The following is a 16,869-nucleotide window of genomic DNA, read 5'->3' on the forward strand; positions in this document are numbered from 1 at the left end:
AGGACAACTGTTTTTGGTGGTGGTAGATAGCTATTCCAAATGGCTAGAGGTAGTCCCGGTTGCGAGTATGACCACAGCAAAGACTGTCCAGGTGCTCAGGGGACTATTTGCCATGCATGGCCTGCCTGACGTGTTAGTCTCAGATAATGGCCCACAATTCACATCTGCTGATTTCCAGGCTTTCACCAGGGCCAACTTGATTAGGCACATCACATCCATGACTTTCCACCCATCGTCCAATGGACAAGCAAAATGCATGGTGAGAACAACTTAGGACGCGTTGAGACGCATCATCAGTGGAGACTGGTACCAAAGGTTGGCTCAATTCCTTCTGGCACAACACACCACACCATGCACAACCACTGGCAAGAGTCCTGCAGAACTACGTTGGGGAAGACAGCTTATCACTAAGTTGGACAGACTCCACCCCGACAGAGTGGCCGCAAAGACAGAACAACCAAAACCCACCAGGGAACTAAACATCGGTGAAATGGTTTGGGCTAGGAACTATGGGCTGGGGCATCTGTGGATTCAGGGGGTGGTGGTTGACAAAACGGGGCCTTTGTCATACATTGTAGAGGTGGAGGGAGGCCGCCAGGTCAGGCGATACATTGACCAATTGAGGAAGCATGCTCCTGAAAAGCCACAAACCGATCAACCCCAGCAACCGGCAACAATGGGTCCAGGGAAGGAGGAGGATCTCACAGTCATCAAACAGTTGCCAGAGAGTTTTGGCAGGGCTGAGCAACAACAGGCACAGGGCCACCATGACAATGTGGTCATGAGGGCCCAGGGCCAGTTCTCAACTACTGACTCTGCTGACCAAGCCGGGGAGCAAAATATGAGATGGTCATTCAGGACTCATAGGCCACCCGCATATCTAGAGGACTATGTAAGGTCTTGAGGGGGAGGGTCACGTGGTGTCTCAAAAGAAATAACCATACAACAGTGTATTCATTTTTGTGTTGTTGTTTATTGTTTGTTCTTGGGGGAAGGGGTGTTATGTATATAGATGGGTGTTCATGATAGCAGCGGCCACTGACACCACCAGGTGGTGCTGTACTGCTACAGGATTGGTTGGCCCATGGACGGCGGGAAATTCAGATAAAGGGATTGGCCTTGGGTGTACCTGGCCAGGTATATAAGGGGGTCAGTCAGCCCTATTGTCCAGTTCAGTCTGACTACAATAAAGAGTTGACATGCTGCACTCATCTGCCTGGCATTTTCCATGCGGTCCATGCGGTCCATGCAGTCCAGAACCCGCGACACAATAGTGATAACCAGAAAAACAATAAAATACAGATGTGGTTTGCTTATGGAATTACTGAACAACATGTTTAATAAGAATTGGAAGAATGTCATTATTGTTTCCACACATAAAAGGAAAGATAGCAAAGATGAATACCAAACTATAGAGGAATTAGTTTGTTAAGTGTGCTTGAAAAGATGTCTAGCAGAATTCTGATTGAAAAAGTACACAAAGTGACAATTGGTAAAATTTGGAAAATACAGTACAATTTTATGCTTGGTGAGGGATGCACAAATCAGATTTTTTGTGTTCAGCAGATAATTAAGAAATGAATGAATGAGAGGTGAAAAAAAGATCATTGTATGTTTGTTGACTTAGACCAGGGATAGGCAACCTTGGCTCTTTTATTACTTCAACTCCCAGATTTCCTGAGTAAGCATGGCTGGTTCAGGAATTCTGGGTATTGAAGTCAACGTCATAAAAGAGCCAAGGTTGCCTACCCTTGACTTAGACTATGTTCATGGTATATGAAAATAGTTTGAATTATGGAATATTTTTATGAATATGAAGATAAAATTCAGTGGCTGAATGTAATAAAAGTAGCATATAATGTAAGAAAACATGCACAAAAATCAATAGATGTCTTAGAAAATGATTCCACATTGAACAGAGAGTGAAGATAAATGTGAGTTTCTGGGTATTTCATATAAATGTGGGATAATGTATAAGGGATACTTGTAGTGACACAGATGTGCTAACAATGTTGCACTATCCACTGACAGCCCAAATTATTTGCAACAAATATTAATTTATATGATTCAGCAAAGGAATCTGATTAATGTATCAAAAACCAAAAAATGTGTTTGTCAAGGAAAATGAAGTGAATGCTTGTAAACTCTATGTGAACTAAGAAAAAATACAGTAGATAAATAAATTTGTGAACCTTTATATAAACTTCACTAAGGATTGAAATAAATTAAGAAATGTAAAGATATGTAACTGCTGTGCAGATATAGTAAAAATCAAAGCATGGATAAAAGCCAAGTGACTATCAAGATAATGCAAGCCTTTGAAATTTGGTTTGTAAAAGATGATTTAAAATATTATGGGTTAAATGTATATGAGGTGTGACTATCCTCCTAAGAAGAATATATATAGGGAAATCATAAATACCAACAGGAAATGAAATTGGAAAGCTTAGGACACATGATACACATGACTTAACTATAGATATGAGTGTTAAGTACAAAGAAGCACACTGAAGTGGTTTGGACATATAAAGTAAGTAGGGACCAAATGGTAGCCAAATATATATATAGGAAGAATGAATGATTTGAAAGAGGTCATGGTTGAATGGAGTTGATGACATCCTAAATAAAAGAGTGTGAGAAATGTAAAATGTAATATATAAACTGATGTAAAGACAAGGTTAAAGGCAAGAGTAGTTTGCAGGACAGAATGGTATGGAAACAATATTGAATGTTGTTGATATACACTGGATTTAATTAGATTTTCTTTTATCTTACCTCCTACATTTAATTCCTTTAAGTTAATACTTCTTGTTCTTTTTCTGCACTCAGCGTTAACACTTAGCTGAAAGGAAATAGTTTGATAGGTATGTGCATATAAGTGTTTATTCAACTATGTTGTGAATATTGCTTTACAATCTAAAGTAAAAAATGCTTTGAGGCCTAGTTTTGTGACATAGATCATGTTTCAGGCCCTGCAAAAAATTGAGGAAAACCAAATTTTAAAATGTTTTGACATGGAAAGCAATATAGCAATAGCACTTAGACTTATACAGTATACTGCTTCACAGTGTTTTACAGCCCTCTCTAAGCAGTCTACAGAGTCAGCATGTTGCCCCCAACAATCTGGGTCCTCATTTTACCAATCTTAGAAGGATGGAAGGCTGAGTCAACCTTGAGCCAGTCAGGATTGTACTGCTGAACTGCTGACAGTTGGAAGTCAGCAGAATTAGCCTGCGGTATTGCCTTCTAATCCCTGTGCCATCACAGCTCTTAGTATAATAACTGTTTAAATAAATATTCCAATAAAATGTTGTTTGAAAGAATATATGGTGGACTACTTCTGTATACATTTATTTGCTCATATTTCAATCAAATCTCTTAGACTTTTAAAATTACTATATATATATCCTGGCATAATTAGATGCATTAGTTATTCCAGTAGAAGCTTTAATTATATGAATCTGCAAAATTATTTAACTTCATATCTATTCACTTTAAAATCTCATGATTTTACAGATAATATATTAATATATTTATATCTTCTTTTTCTCAATTATCCAAGTTAGTGTTTTCTAACCACACTATATTCTTATAATAAAATAATACCATCTTTAAAGTAGAATATTTTTAAAATAAAGTAAAAGCTTAAGAATTACACAAAAGTAGTCCAAAACTAAGACATCATTTTTCTATTTTAACTGAATAATATTCACGTTACCCTTGTACCAGTGTGATAAATAAAACAACATCTGTGAAGAGGTTCAAAATATTGAGTGAGACAAGTCTTCAGTTATAATTCATTTAACTACTGATGGCATGAAGGGTTTTAAGCAAGTTTTCCATTAATAACTGGAACTTAAAAGCAGGGTATTATAGGAAAAGGAGACCCTTGAATAGACTGGAGCATTTTAAAGTTTAATAAGTCACCAAAACATTTTGAGTTCACACTAAGCCTGGATGTCCATTCTCTTTAAGCACTTGCAATAATGCACTCAAAGCAACAAGTCCAACTAATAAATTGTCTATTAAAACTGAACCAACTTTCCCCCATTTCTTTGAACACAATTTTTTGCAGAAAATATAATTGTAGTGTAGCTAGGAAATAATTAAAGTACGGTGTCAGAACCTATTTCTTTCCTGCGAGAGATCTGATTCATTTCTTTTCATTTCCTTCCATGGGTTCTGCCATTCTCCTGAGGGAGAGGGGGAAGGTTCTGTGGGTTGCCTTTCACTTTGCTACAATGTATCCTCTCTTCTGTTTCTAATTGTTTCTAAATCCTTGCTCTTTGAACTGTTTCTCCCTTGATGTCAACCTGGGGTGAGAAAGGAATGTGCCTCCAACCATCTGGCTTATGTCTCGCTGTGGAAGGGAAGGTGTGAAGACCCAACAACACCTTCACAGGCATAGGAACACACTCCATTATCAGCTCCATTCCCACAGCGTAAGTCTGGGGATTGGCTTATTTGAACTCACCGGATGAACTATTGGGGTGGGTTTGCTTGGGACTCTTTTAACCTATTGATCTGAGTGGGAAAGCCTCAGATCCTGCCTTCTATGCCTGCTATCAGCCTCTCCTAATAAAAGTTCCTTTTGGAATAAAACTGTTACAAGAGTCCTGCTTTCTTGAGAAGAGGTTTTGAAGTGGGCCCTGACATTAGGCAGGATCTGCAGTAATAGTCAACCTGGAAGGAAGACCCTTGCCAGGGGTCTAAACAAACAATATCTGATATCGGAACAGAAAGAGAAGAACCTGACATGGAGGGGGGAGTTCTCCCACCAGGGAGACCCTGCAGATATAGTTCTCAATCCTCAAGCTCATTGGATGAGGTGGTAATTGCTGAATGCTGCCACAAACCAATGTGGTCAATGGGCGTCAGGAAGAAGGAGGACTGAGAGAAGAAATCCAGGAAAGTGACACTCAAACGTGGCAGTCACCAACCAGGTTGGAAGGTCAAGATGTAGAGGTCACTTTGCCTCAGTGAAGACAAAAACAACTAGCCACCCCATTCCAACTGGTTCCTGGAAAAAGCCATCGACATGCTGAGGGTTGCCTTTGATTCCATGAAGGAAGAGAAAGCTGACCCTTGCTGAGGCACTGCCAAACCAGGCTCAGCTGAAGTGACAGATGAAGGGGGGGATGAACCAGCAATTGCAGGTCCTTCCAATGGCACTACGGAGGCAGCAACCATCACCACAACCACAGCTACACCCAGGAGAACTGCACCAGCTGACAGTGATGGTCACTTACCCAGGAGATGGAGGAAACATCGAACCATCCAGAAGTTCCTGCCATTAGGGCTGAGATACTGAGGGGAGCCATGCCAACTGGGGTTTCTCATGACTCAAGTATTAAACTACATGGAAGAATATGGTCATGAAATACCTAGCAACCGTGGTCGAATAAGGATTGTAAAAAAAGCCCTAGATGGAGACGCAGCAGACTGGGTGGTAGATCTTCACGATGCCAATGCCCCAGAACTGCAAAACTTCAATCAGTTCATGGCAGCTCTCAAGCACTGATCTGAGGACCCCTTGGCTGATTGGAAAGTGCAGGAACGCATCAAGACTGTCAGACAGGGAGAACGACCTGTAGCGAAATACACCCAAGAATTCCAAGCTCTGGCCAGCAAGCTGAACTGGATGGAAGATATCCAGGTAGGCCATTTCAAGGATGGCCTGAACAATGACCTGTATTATTCCTGCATCCCTCGGGGAGATCCGGACTGGCTCCAAGACTGGTATATCCTAGCTGAGGAAGCAAAGATTGATCAAGCCAGAAGGCAATGATGTGGAGGGAGATCCTGGGGGAAGTCACCAGCAGAACCACCCCAAGAACCATCAAATCAAGTCCCCTCCACCCTGAGGGCAACAGGTTGTTTCACAGGAGGGGCACTGTGCCACTGAGTGCTGCTCGAAGACCCCCATCCAGAAACCTGACCAAGCCACTGGAGGGAAGCCCAGAAAGACCCTGGCAAAACTGAAGGAGACGGCTATGAAAAGCGTGGAGGTCATCGAGCTCCCAACCCCATCAAGGCAGGAAAAGGGAACTCTGACACCATCAGGAGGGCCACCTGATTCCTGAGATGACAACTCGGAGGACGAATGCCTGGTAAGTGGACCCATCACGCCCCTCACCAGAACCATAGAACTGTTTAGCCATGGAATAATAATAATAATAATAATAATAATAATAATAATAATAATAATAATAATAATAATAATAATAATAATAATAATAATAATTTAATTTAAATACCGCCCTTCTCCCGAAGGACTCAGGGCGGTGAACAGGGCAATACATAATAAAAAACAGAATACAAAAATTAAAAAGTGATTAAACCATTATGCCCGTAATAATTAATATATATTAAAATTAAAACTATTTATAAAAACCCAACCCCATCCCGTCAGACCAGGCCAGCTTGTTCGAAAAAGAAGGGTTTTGAGATCGCGCCAGAAGGAGCGAAGGTCGGGGGCCATCCGGAGCTCGACTGGTAAGTGGTTCCAAAGGTCTGGCACGCCCACAGAGAACGCTCTCCCCCTGGGGGCCACCAATCGGCATTCTTTGATCGGCGGCACCCTGAGGAGGCCCTCTCTGTGGGAGCGCACTGGACGGAGGGAAGTTGACACCGGCCGCAGGTGTTGCCGTAGGTAATCCGGACCCATGCCATGAAGGGCTTTGTAAGTCATCACTAACACCTTGAACCTCACCCGGAGAGCAACCGGTAGCCAATGCAGCTCGCGGAGCAAAGGTGTAACATGGGAGTATCGGGAAACCCCCAAGACAACTCGCGCGGCTGCATTCTGCACCAGTTGAAGTCTCCGGGTGGACCTCAAGGGCAGCCCCATGTAGAGAGCATTACAGTAGTCTAGACGAGAAGTCACGAGCGCATGAGTGACTGTACGCAAGGCATCCCGGTCTAGATAGGGCCGCAACTGGCGCACCAGGCGAACCTGGGCAAAGGCCCGAAAAGGTAATGCTTAGGGCTCTCATAGACTCAGGCTGCACTCACTGCCTCATAAGCCCAACCCTAAGCCCAACCCTAAGCCCTGAGTCCTTCGGGAGAAGGGCGGTATACAAATTAAATTAAATTAAATTAAATTAAATTAAATTAAATTAAATTAAATTAAATTAAATTAAATTAAATTAAATTAAATTAAATAAATAAATAAATGGTAAACTTTGGAATATATTACTCTTAGAGAGATGAATTTTATTTTCTTGTTAACAAATACAATAAGAAACATTTGCTTGAATATGGCTAAAGAAATGGAAAAACTTTGAAATATATTACTCTTAGAGGGATGATTTTTTTAATCAATACAATATGGTTTTTTTTCTTTTTCCTTTCTGTAAAAAAAAAGTTGAAATGATTTAAACAAAGCAAACGTTTTAGTTATTTAAATGTGACAATAAGAAAAGCATTAAAAATGTGTTTTGAATTAGAGTTAAAGGATTAGATGATTAGATCTACTGAATGGAATGCTTAAAGTTTAAATAGATTAAATACATTCTCAGCTATGGTAAAAAAGAATAATAAATTGAGGGAATAAATATATTTTAAATTAGGAGGGATACATATTTTAAGTTGTATGTTATTTTTTGTATCTCAGTGCTTTTGTCTTTTTTTCTTTTTTCTTTCTTCTTTTTTTCCTCTTTTTTGTCTCTCTCCTCTTTTCTTTTCTCTTTCTACTTTTTTACTTATTGATTCAGAAATATAAAAGTATGAGAAGGCTTATATGGAAAAAATAGAATTAAATCCACCAATGTAAATGTAGTTAATTGTTGAAAAAGTTGTAAGAATATTTAGAATTTGGGGGGAGAAATAAGCTGAAATGAGCACAGTAACAGGATTTACAAGGCAACTAAAATGACAAATAGGATTATTGGAAAAACTATATACTTAATTGTTGTTAATCAAAATAATGAGAATTGTCTTAATCTAATGTTTTGCAATAGAAAGATACTTTGGGGAAAGGGGAAATCAAATGAAATTAACATATGGAATATAGATTATAGAAATCAATTGTTAAAGATTGTCTTATAAATGTTACCCAGACAACATACTGTTTACAAATTACTGAATGATTTATGTTATGTTAAAAAATACCAATAAAATATATACAAAAAAGAACTTAAAAAAAAGAAATTAGTCAGAGCAGTATTGAAAAAACTCTGAGCAACCCACTTGTATGCCAAGCTGTCTAAGTGTGAATTTCATAAGGAAAAAATTGACTGCCTGGGGTATCGTATCTCGCCAAATGGCATAGAGATGGATACTGAAAAGGTCCAAGCTGTATTAGACTGGGCTCCACCTGCACTAGGAAACAATTGCAAAGCTTCCTTGGATTTACTAATTTCATTCCCTGCTTCACACAGATCACATTGCCAATTACTAACTTACTAAAAACCAAAGGGGAGACGAAGCAGAAACCAGTATCAAACCGCATTTGAAAGAGTGAAAAGACTATTTTCTCCAGAACCAGTTCTAAGACACCCTGATACTGATAAGCCATTTGTGATTCAAGCTGATGCCAGTGATGTAGCCATGGGGGCAGTACTAATGCAGGAGAATGATGAAGGGAAATTGCAGCCTTGCACATACACATCGAGGAAACTCACAGAGACAGAGGAGAGGTGGGCAGTCTGGCAGAAGAAGGGTTATGCTGTCTGATGGGCCCTCCTAACCTTGCAGAATTTCCTGGAAAGGAACAAAATCCCCTTCCAGGTATGGACCAACCACAAAAACTAGAAGTCTTAAATATGCTCAGAAAATTAACCCTTAAGCAAGCAAAGTGGTCGCAGCATTTCCACCTATTTAATTTCACCCTAAAGCACTTACCGGGAGGAAAGAATTTCCTAGCTGATGCACTGTCCTGACTGCCACAATACAACAGCAATAGAACAGAGATAACAGACCCATTCATGTTCTGGAGAAAATAGCCTTTTCACTCTTTCAAATGCGGTTTAACATTCTAACATCCATTTCAAAGGCTGGCTTGGTTTCTGCTTCCCCTCCCCTTTGGATTTTAGTAAGTTGGCAGCACAAGTCATCACCAGAGTGCAATCCCAAATCCAGAAGCATCTAGTGAGCCAAGCAGGGATTGAATTCAGAAAAGCACTAAAGACCGACAAATGGTTCCTAAGCCACAAGAACCTATGCACCATGACTGATGGACTGCTATGGGTGGGAGGAAAACTATACATTCCAAAAACCAAAGACTAATTTTTGTAGCTAAATCAGGTGGACATTTCAGATTTGTAAAAACTCTATACCTAGTGAAAGAGCAGTTTTGGTGGCCATCGATAAAAAAGGACATTGAAAACTATGTAAACAGTTGCCCAATATATGCTGCAGCTAAAAGGAGGCAAGGGAAGACCCCATATGATCATATTGCTTTATTATAAAAGGACTTCTAGCTTATTTTCAGCCAAATTCCATTGAGGTTTTCCACCTTGCTCTAGCCCGGGGTGTCAAACTACCAGCCTGCAGGCTGGACTCATCATGACAAAACTGCACCTACCCCATTGCCAGCAATGGGGGAAAAGTTCCAATACATCATGCAATGTCATGTGACATCACGAGTTTGACATGTCTGCTCTAGACATTATCCCTGTTCTTTCAAATGTCTAAGGTCTGAGGTACAAGTAGTCCTCAACTTACAGCCATTCATTTAGTAACTGTTCAAAGATATAATGGCACTGAAAAAGTTGACTTATGATCTTTTTTCACACTAGCAACTGTTGCAGCATCCCCATGGTCACATGATCAAAATTTGGATGCTTGGCAACAGTTCATATTTATGAGGGTTGCAATGTCCTAGGGTCATGTAATCACCTTTTGCAACATTCTGACAAGCAAGGTCAATGAGGAAGCTAGATTGATTTAACAATCATGTTACTAACTGAACAACTGCACTGATTCACTTAACAACTGGCAAGAAATGTTGTAAAATGGGATAAAACTGCATAATACAACTGTCTCCCTTAAAAATGGAAATTTTGGACTCAACTGTTGTTGTAAGTGGAGGACTACTTGTACTGGTAAACAAAATTAAATTTAATCAGTAGAAAAGAGAGGTTATTAATAATGATATCAACATCATAAGTCATTTATCCACCCTACACATTGTTGTGAAAGGCAGGTTTCAAACTTGACATCATAATGGATTATTCTAATTGATAGACACAACATATGAGTTTCAGTTAACATGGAGTTGACAGGACATGGACTCTCATGAAGTCTTTCCATCTTCCTAGATAGGAGGAACTTTACTAAATTAGGAGAGTGCAGATAAATCTCTGAGGGAATGAGAAAAAGTAAGAAGATGATTAATTACTAGTGAAGAAAGAAAGCTGACTATTCTCACCCTGCCTCAGAAATTCCAGAAAGAAGGGATTTTCAGGTGACTGAAATTAAAGTAGCTTCTATTTCCATGTAAAAATTTAAGAAAAAGTCAACAGAGCACTTTGCTTTATGTGCTACTGAGTAATTCTATTTCTTTCTGTTCCAAATTGCATAAGATGTTTAATGTCAGTTTTTTTATCCATGCAAGAATACAAGAATTTGACCTTGAAGGGGGACCTGTGCCCCTCCTGGCTGGTTTATGCGGCCCGGGAGGAGACACAAGGCTGATTCCAGGCAGTAATAACTGCTTCTTTGAAGGAGGGTATCTTCCCCGCCACCTTGAAGGAGGCAGTGGTGAGACCCCTCCTCAAGAAGCCTGCCCTGGACCTGGCTGTTTTAAATAACTATCATCTGGTCTCCAACCTTCACTTTTTGGCGAAGGTTGTTGAGAGTGTGGTGGCGCATCAGCTTCCTCTGTTCCTGGAGGAAACTGATTATCTGGACCCATACCAATCAGGTTTCAGGCCCGGGCACAGCATGGAGACAGCATTGGTCGTGCTGGTGAATGATCTCTGGTGGGCTCAGGACAGGGGTTGTTCTTCTGTCCTAGTCCTATTAGATCTCTCAGCGGCTTTTGATACCATCGACCATGGTATCCTACTGCGGCGTCTCAGGGGGTTGGGAGTGGGAGGCACCGTTTTACGGTGGTTCTCCTCCTATCTCCTAGGCTGCTCGCAGTCGGTGTTGACAGGAGGGCAGAGATCCGCCCTGAGGCCTCTCGTTTGTGGAGTTCCTCAGGGGTCGGTTCTCTCTCCCCTCCTGTTCAACATCTATATGAAGCCACTGGGCAAGATCATTCATGGTTTCGGGGTGGGGTATCATCAGTATGCTGATGATACCCAACTTTTTTTCTCCACCCCAAACCAACCCAGTGATGCCCTCGCCGTGATGTCCCATTGCCTGGAGGCGGTCCGGGTCTGGATGGGGAGAAACAGGCTTTGTCTCAATCCTGCCAAGACTGAGTGGCTGTGCATACTGGCATCTCAGGTTAACCAGACTATTCCATCTTTAACGATGGGGGGGTGAGGTGTTACCCCCCGTTGATAGTGCTCACAACTTGGGCGTCCTCCTGGATTCACGGCTCAGTTTTGAAGATCACATAGGAGCTGTGACCAGGGGGGCTTTTGCCCAGGTTCATCTGGTGCACCAGTTGCGACCCTACCTGGACCGAGATGCCCTACGCACAGTCACTCATGTGCTTGTGACCTCCCATTTAGACTACTGCAATGCTCTGTACATAGGGCTGCCCTTCAGGACCACTCGGAGGCTTCAGCTGGTGCAGAATGCGGCCACGCGAGTTGTGATGGGGGTTCCCCGATACTCCCATGTAACACCTCTACTCTGCGAGCTGCATTGGCTTCTGGTTGCCCTCCGGGTGAGATTCAAGGTGCTGGTGATGACCTATAAAGTCCTAAATGGCTTGGGTCCAGGATATCTGAAGGAACACCTGCTGCTGGCATCAAGTTCCCTTCGTCCTGTGCACTCCCACAGGGAGGGCCTTCTCAGGGTGCTGCCGGTAAAAGATTGCCGGCGGATAACACCCAGGGGGAGGGCCTTCTCTGTGGGTGCGCCTGCCCTCTGGAACCAGCTGCCCGTGGAGCTTAGGACTTCCCCCAACCTTCGTTCATTTCGCCGGGACCTGAAGACCTGGCTCTTCAAGCTTTCCGGCCCAGGCTGAGGGTTTTAATTGGGGTTTTTATATTTCTTCAGGGATTTAATTTAATCTTTTTAAATTGTTTTTAATTTTTGTATCGTTGTTTTAAGTACCCTGTAAACCGCCCTGAGTCCTACGGGAAAGGGCGGTATATAAATTCAATAAATTAAATTAAATTAAATTAAATTAAATTAAATTAAATTAAATTTGTTGCTATTGTTTCTTTGTAACCTGAATTAATAAACTGGGGCATCTTCTATTTTCCAAAGCTGGAATAGCAGAACACTGTCCTAATGTCTGCCAGAATTCTTCTATTTACTTTTATATGTTCTCATATACTCTTTTGGCTTGCTATTCATCTGCAGTTGCTGGGTTGCCAGACTGGAACTCTGTGATTTATATTTTCCAACACTTATTATCTGCATTCTGGGGGCATGGTGGCACAGCAGCTTAAAGGCAATGGATTTGTCAGTTAGAGATATTTCAAGTCTATGACACTCTGCTGCGGACTGAGCTCCCATCATTTGCCCCCACTCCTGCCCACTTAGCAGTTTGAAAGCATGTAAAAATGCAAATAGATAAATAGGTACCATTCCAGTAGGAAATCTAGCAGTATTCCATGAAGATCCAGCACTAGATCTGCAAGGAGAGGTCAGCAGAAGAAAGCCCTGATGACCCAACATCCCCCCAAATGGTGCTAGCCAGCTGGTGCAAAGCCAGTTTGCTCCCTGTGGTGTACTTGGGTAGCATGCATGCTTGAACAAAATGAACTAGCAATCTTAGGCTACCAGAACTACTCTGTGGTAAAAAGCATTGTAGATTCTCCTGGCTATGTATGCCATATGGTAAGAAAAAAATCTGTATTTAATATTTAATGCTAAAATCTGTTTTTATCTGTTTTTAATCTTTTTAAAAAATTTTTGCTGTTTTTAATTATTTTGTGCTATAAGGCCAGAAAGTGCTATATAGCTTTTCTCCTCTTATCTACTAATTGTCTAAAGGAACCAAAGGTATAGGAGTCCCATCTCTACCATGAATCAAGATTGGGGAGATGATGTCCTAAAAGTTAGTGGCAACACAAATTTGTAGGCTACAATCCAAGGGGGAGAAGACAGACCTAGAAAAGATAGATCCAAAAGTCTTTGGAAAAGAGGTTTTGAAATCACCACTCCTCTACCATAGGAGGTCAGACTTGCAGAGTTCTTCAGTAAGAAATCATTGTATTCCTTTTTTCTCTGGCCATTGTCATTGACCTTCCATCCATGCAGATTTTCAAAGTGCTTGTCTATCTGAACTGTAGCAACTAGCAATTTATAAGAAGAAAATAGTAACATGACCTCCTATGTAACAGCCAATAAATAGTAAAGCATAGTTTTAGATGATAGATAGATGATAAATTTCTATAAAGAAAAATAAAAACTAACAGAAACTAATACAGAGTAAGAACAACGAAGAAATGAAATAGACAGTTGAAAGTACAAGCAAGCAGGGAAACGGAAAATAAATATAAAAAGAAATAGCTTCCAACCTTCTTTATAGCAGTTATAAATACAATTATAAATTTGCTTTTACTCTATGATTACAATTAACTCTCTTTATATAATCTAGTCTGTCTAATTATCCAAACCATAAATCATAAGTTCATTTTTTTCACATGAAAAGTTCATTGGGGTTTCCAGTCAGCAAATATAGATATTGTCTTTTCTCTGGTAAAAGAAGTCAATGTAGCCACCTCTGAATTCCTGAACTTTTCCAATGATGCAGTCATGACATAAATATTTGAAATATCCCAGGACCCAAAATCTGGCTTGAAGACCAACTTTGCATTTTGTAGGTATGGCATCTTCTAAATTCTGATTCCTTCAAGTCCAGCTTGACTCTGTGTAGGATTTTTTGATAATAATATGGAACCAGTTTGCCATGGTCTTATTCGGGATCTTTTTTCAGCTTCCCAGTCTAGTCTACAGCCTTAGTATTCCCTATTGAGTTCTGAGCCCAATAAAGATCTGCTGATTGTCTATCCTATCATTTTAAAAGATTTCCAGGCTTTATGCTTTATTATCATGGTAACTGAGACCACAGAGATCCCTTAAAAATATAGTAAGCAATTCTATGGGTCTATAGTATTTTGAACTAGCTTGCTCTTCACATCTTTGCTTCTTTCATATATCTATCATCCATCCATCCATCCATCCATCTATCTATCTATCTATCTATCTATCTATCTATCTATCTATCTATCTTATCTATCTATCGTCTATCTGTTATATTTTCAGTTCGTAGGCATTAAGCGAGACGAGGTGTTGAAACAGCAAACAAGTTTATTAACTCAGAACAGGAGCAAGCTAATGGCTGCTGTGCAGCTATTTATATGGTTGGCCTCTAGGTGGTGACCAATAGGTTTAAAGTAGCAGTTTCCCACCCAAAACCTAATTATCAGCCTGGAAACAGAAAGTCTGGCTCTGTAACAGCAATCAGAGTAGGTCAGACATTAAGCAAGTGATTAGACATTAAGCAAGTGATTTTAAACAGAAATGGCCAATACATTACTCTATCTATCTATCTATCTATCTATCTATCTATCTATCTATCTATCTATCTATCTATCTATCTATCCTTCAAAACAAAAGAGAAGGAGAAGGATACCGAATTCCTCAAGGACAAATTTTGCTTCCATAAATTCAACAAAACTGCCAGCATAAATATTATTTTATTCCATCTTGTAGGAATTTATAACAAGTAAAGTAGATTCATGGGTGCAATGCTAAGACTTGAGTGGGATTGGTGAAAGATTGTTCTGGAGAAGGTCTATTTGTATGATTACTTAGAGTCAGTACTGACTTGATCGCATGTAATCAATCAGTAGAAAAACCTGCAGTTTGAAACTATTTCAAAATCTTAATGCTGCCTGGAACAATAATAGAATAGACAAGAGGCCAATTATTTCTTCAGTCTAAGCCCAGATTTATGAATCCATGCTATGATATAGTAGGAATTATGTGGCCAACAAATGATCTTTAAATGTTAGGAAAAATATGTGACTGTACAAGTTACCTTACTGACATTCACTGTGACTTGATAATTTGCTGTAACATCAGAACTGAACAAGTTAGCAATTTGCAATTAGATATGTAAGTATTCATAGTCTTTGTCATAGAAATTGGGAAGAAAAACCACTTACTTCCAATATCAGGCCGCAGCTTTTTGTCATATTCTCTCAGCAACTTGTTTAACAACAGTGTCACATCAGTGTCATGAGTTTTTGGAGACATTACCCATTTTTGGTTTGTTGTAAAATCATCAAAGTCATCCTCTTCCACCTTTCTTGAACTGCAATTTAAAACCATTTAAATCATGTAAATTACATGCAATTGAAGAATAAAAGCTGAGAAAGCTGAGAAAATGCTTCATGTGAATATGTTTTTATTATTAAGTTAAAAACAAGTTAGTTTGTCAAACCCATGCCTTTTCTGGAAGGTTAAAGGCTAAAAGAGCACTCTAATAAGAAATAATTGCATACTTTTACATCTGTATTTGTCCACCAGACCACAAATTTAGGAATAAATAAATGTCTTTTAAAAAAATTATATGTGATGCCTCCATTTACATTTTTCCTAAGTCGTAGCAACCAGGAGCAATAGAAAACTTCAAATGCAGCATTAATTACTCTTTTATCTGCAAATACTATAATATAAAACATTCAAATGCAGAATCTCAGCATTTTATCACATTTTAAAATATGTAAAACATTCAAGTATACAATCTTGTCATTTTACTGCATTTTACATTATTTTATATCCTCTATGCAAAGAAGCCTCAGCAAGAATTTTGGGGACAAAGCTCTTGAGTCATGTGACTGACTAAAACCACCAACCTTCTTAACATAGCAAATTCTGCTTTTTTTCCAGAATCAGGAAGTGTAGGCCTACAGTGTGTGCACTCAAGTTAGATTGGCTTTTTTCAAACCATTTTTTTAACAATATGAATTTTTGACTTACAGATGGAGCACTAGGTGCTAAAAAACTGAACTGACACTTGAAATTTTAAAGTGTTACCATTTTAAAGTACCAGGTTTGACTCTACCACTTCCACACTATTTTCAGTAAGCAAGAAGTGGTAGAAGACATAAAGAATATTTTGATACACAGTGCTTTTTTTGTAAAAGAAAAAGGTGCCGGAACTCACACATGTCATATAACCCGGCTTGCCTACCCTACAAGGTTCCATCCAAAAAAGGTGCCGGAACTCCATTCTGAGCGTTCTATGAGAAAAAAAGCCCTGTTGATACACAACCATTCCATTAAACAGCTGGGGAGGGACCATATGCTTTAATGTAGATGTTTGCAAGTTCAGTCCATATTTTAGTTTAAAGAATCTGGTAGTTGAATATGAGAGGAAATTCTCACTTTGGTTAAAATTGGTTAAATATTGCTAAGCACATTGTGCTTTAGATTGTAAGCCGCCCTGAGTCTTCGGAGAAGGGCGGGATATAAATGGGATTAAAAAAAAATCTTAGAAGGGAAGCTTGTAGGTCTTGCATTATTGTTGGACTGGAACTACTTATTTTTGAATACTCTGTAGTATTCAAGTTTAGCAGCATTTAGAGTATTACATGTTATTCATCTCTGAACCAATTCAGTCAGAATAGAGTATGAAGGCTGTTTGGAATAAGGTAGCTTCCCATGCTCTTTTGAAAGCATGAGCAATCTGATTTGTATTTCAAGTGTAAAAGATGGGCTATATTTTTAAAAAAGGACAAATAAAGCAAAACATTTCCAGATTTGCTATTCATGAGCAGCATGAAC

At 39.7% G+C, this 16,869-nt stretch overlaps 1 protein-coding gene across 1 annotated transcript in view; it reads right to left on the reverse strand.

The window, feature by feature from the left end:
- GABRG3 (gamma-aminobutyric acid type A receptor subunit gamma3) overlaps positions 1 to 16,869 on the reverse strand; it is a gene marked incomplete at both ends in the record, with an annotated part of 671,827 nt that overhangs the window by 639,353 nt on the left and 15,605 nt on the right. Inside the window, one exon of the mRNA XM_081326819.1 lies at positions 15,246 to 15,394. Coding sequence (XP_081182945.1) covers positions 15,246 to 15,394 — 149 coding nt within the window. The remainder of the gene's footprint in view (positions 1 to 15,245; positions 15,395 to 16,869) is intronic.

This window comes from Vipera berus, assembly GCF_964194415.1.
Source record: "Vipera berus genome assembly, chromosome: 4".
Lineage (NCBI taxonomy): Eukaryota > Metazoa > Chordata > Lepidosauria > Squamata > Viperidae > Vipera > Vipera berus.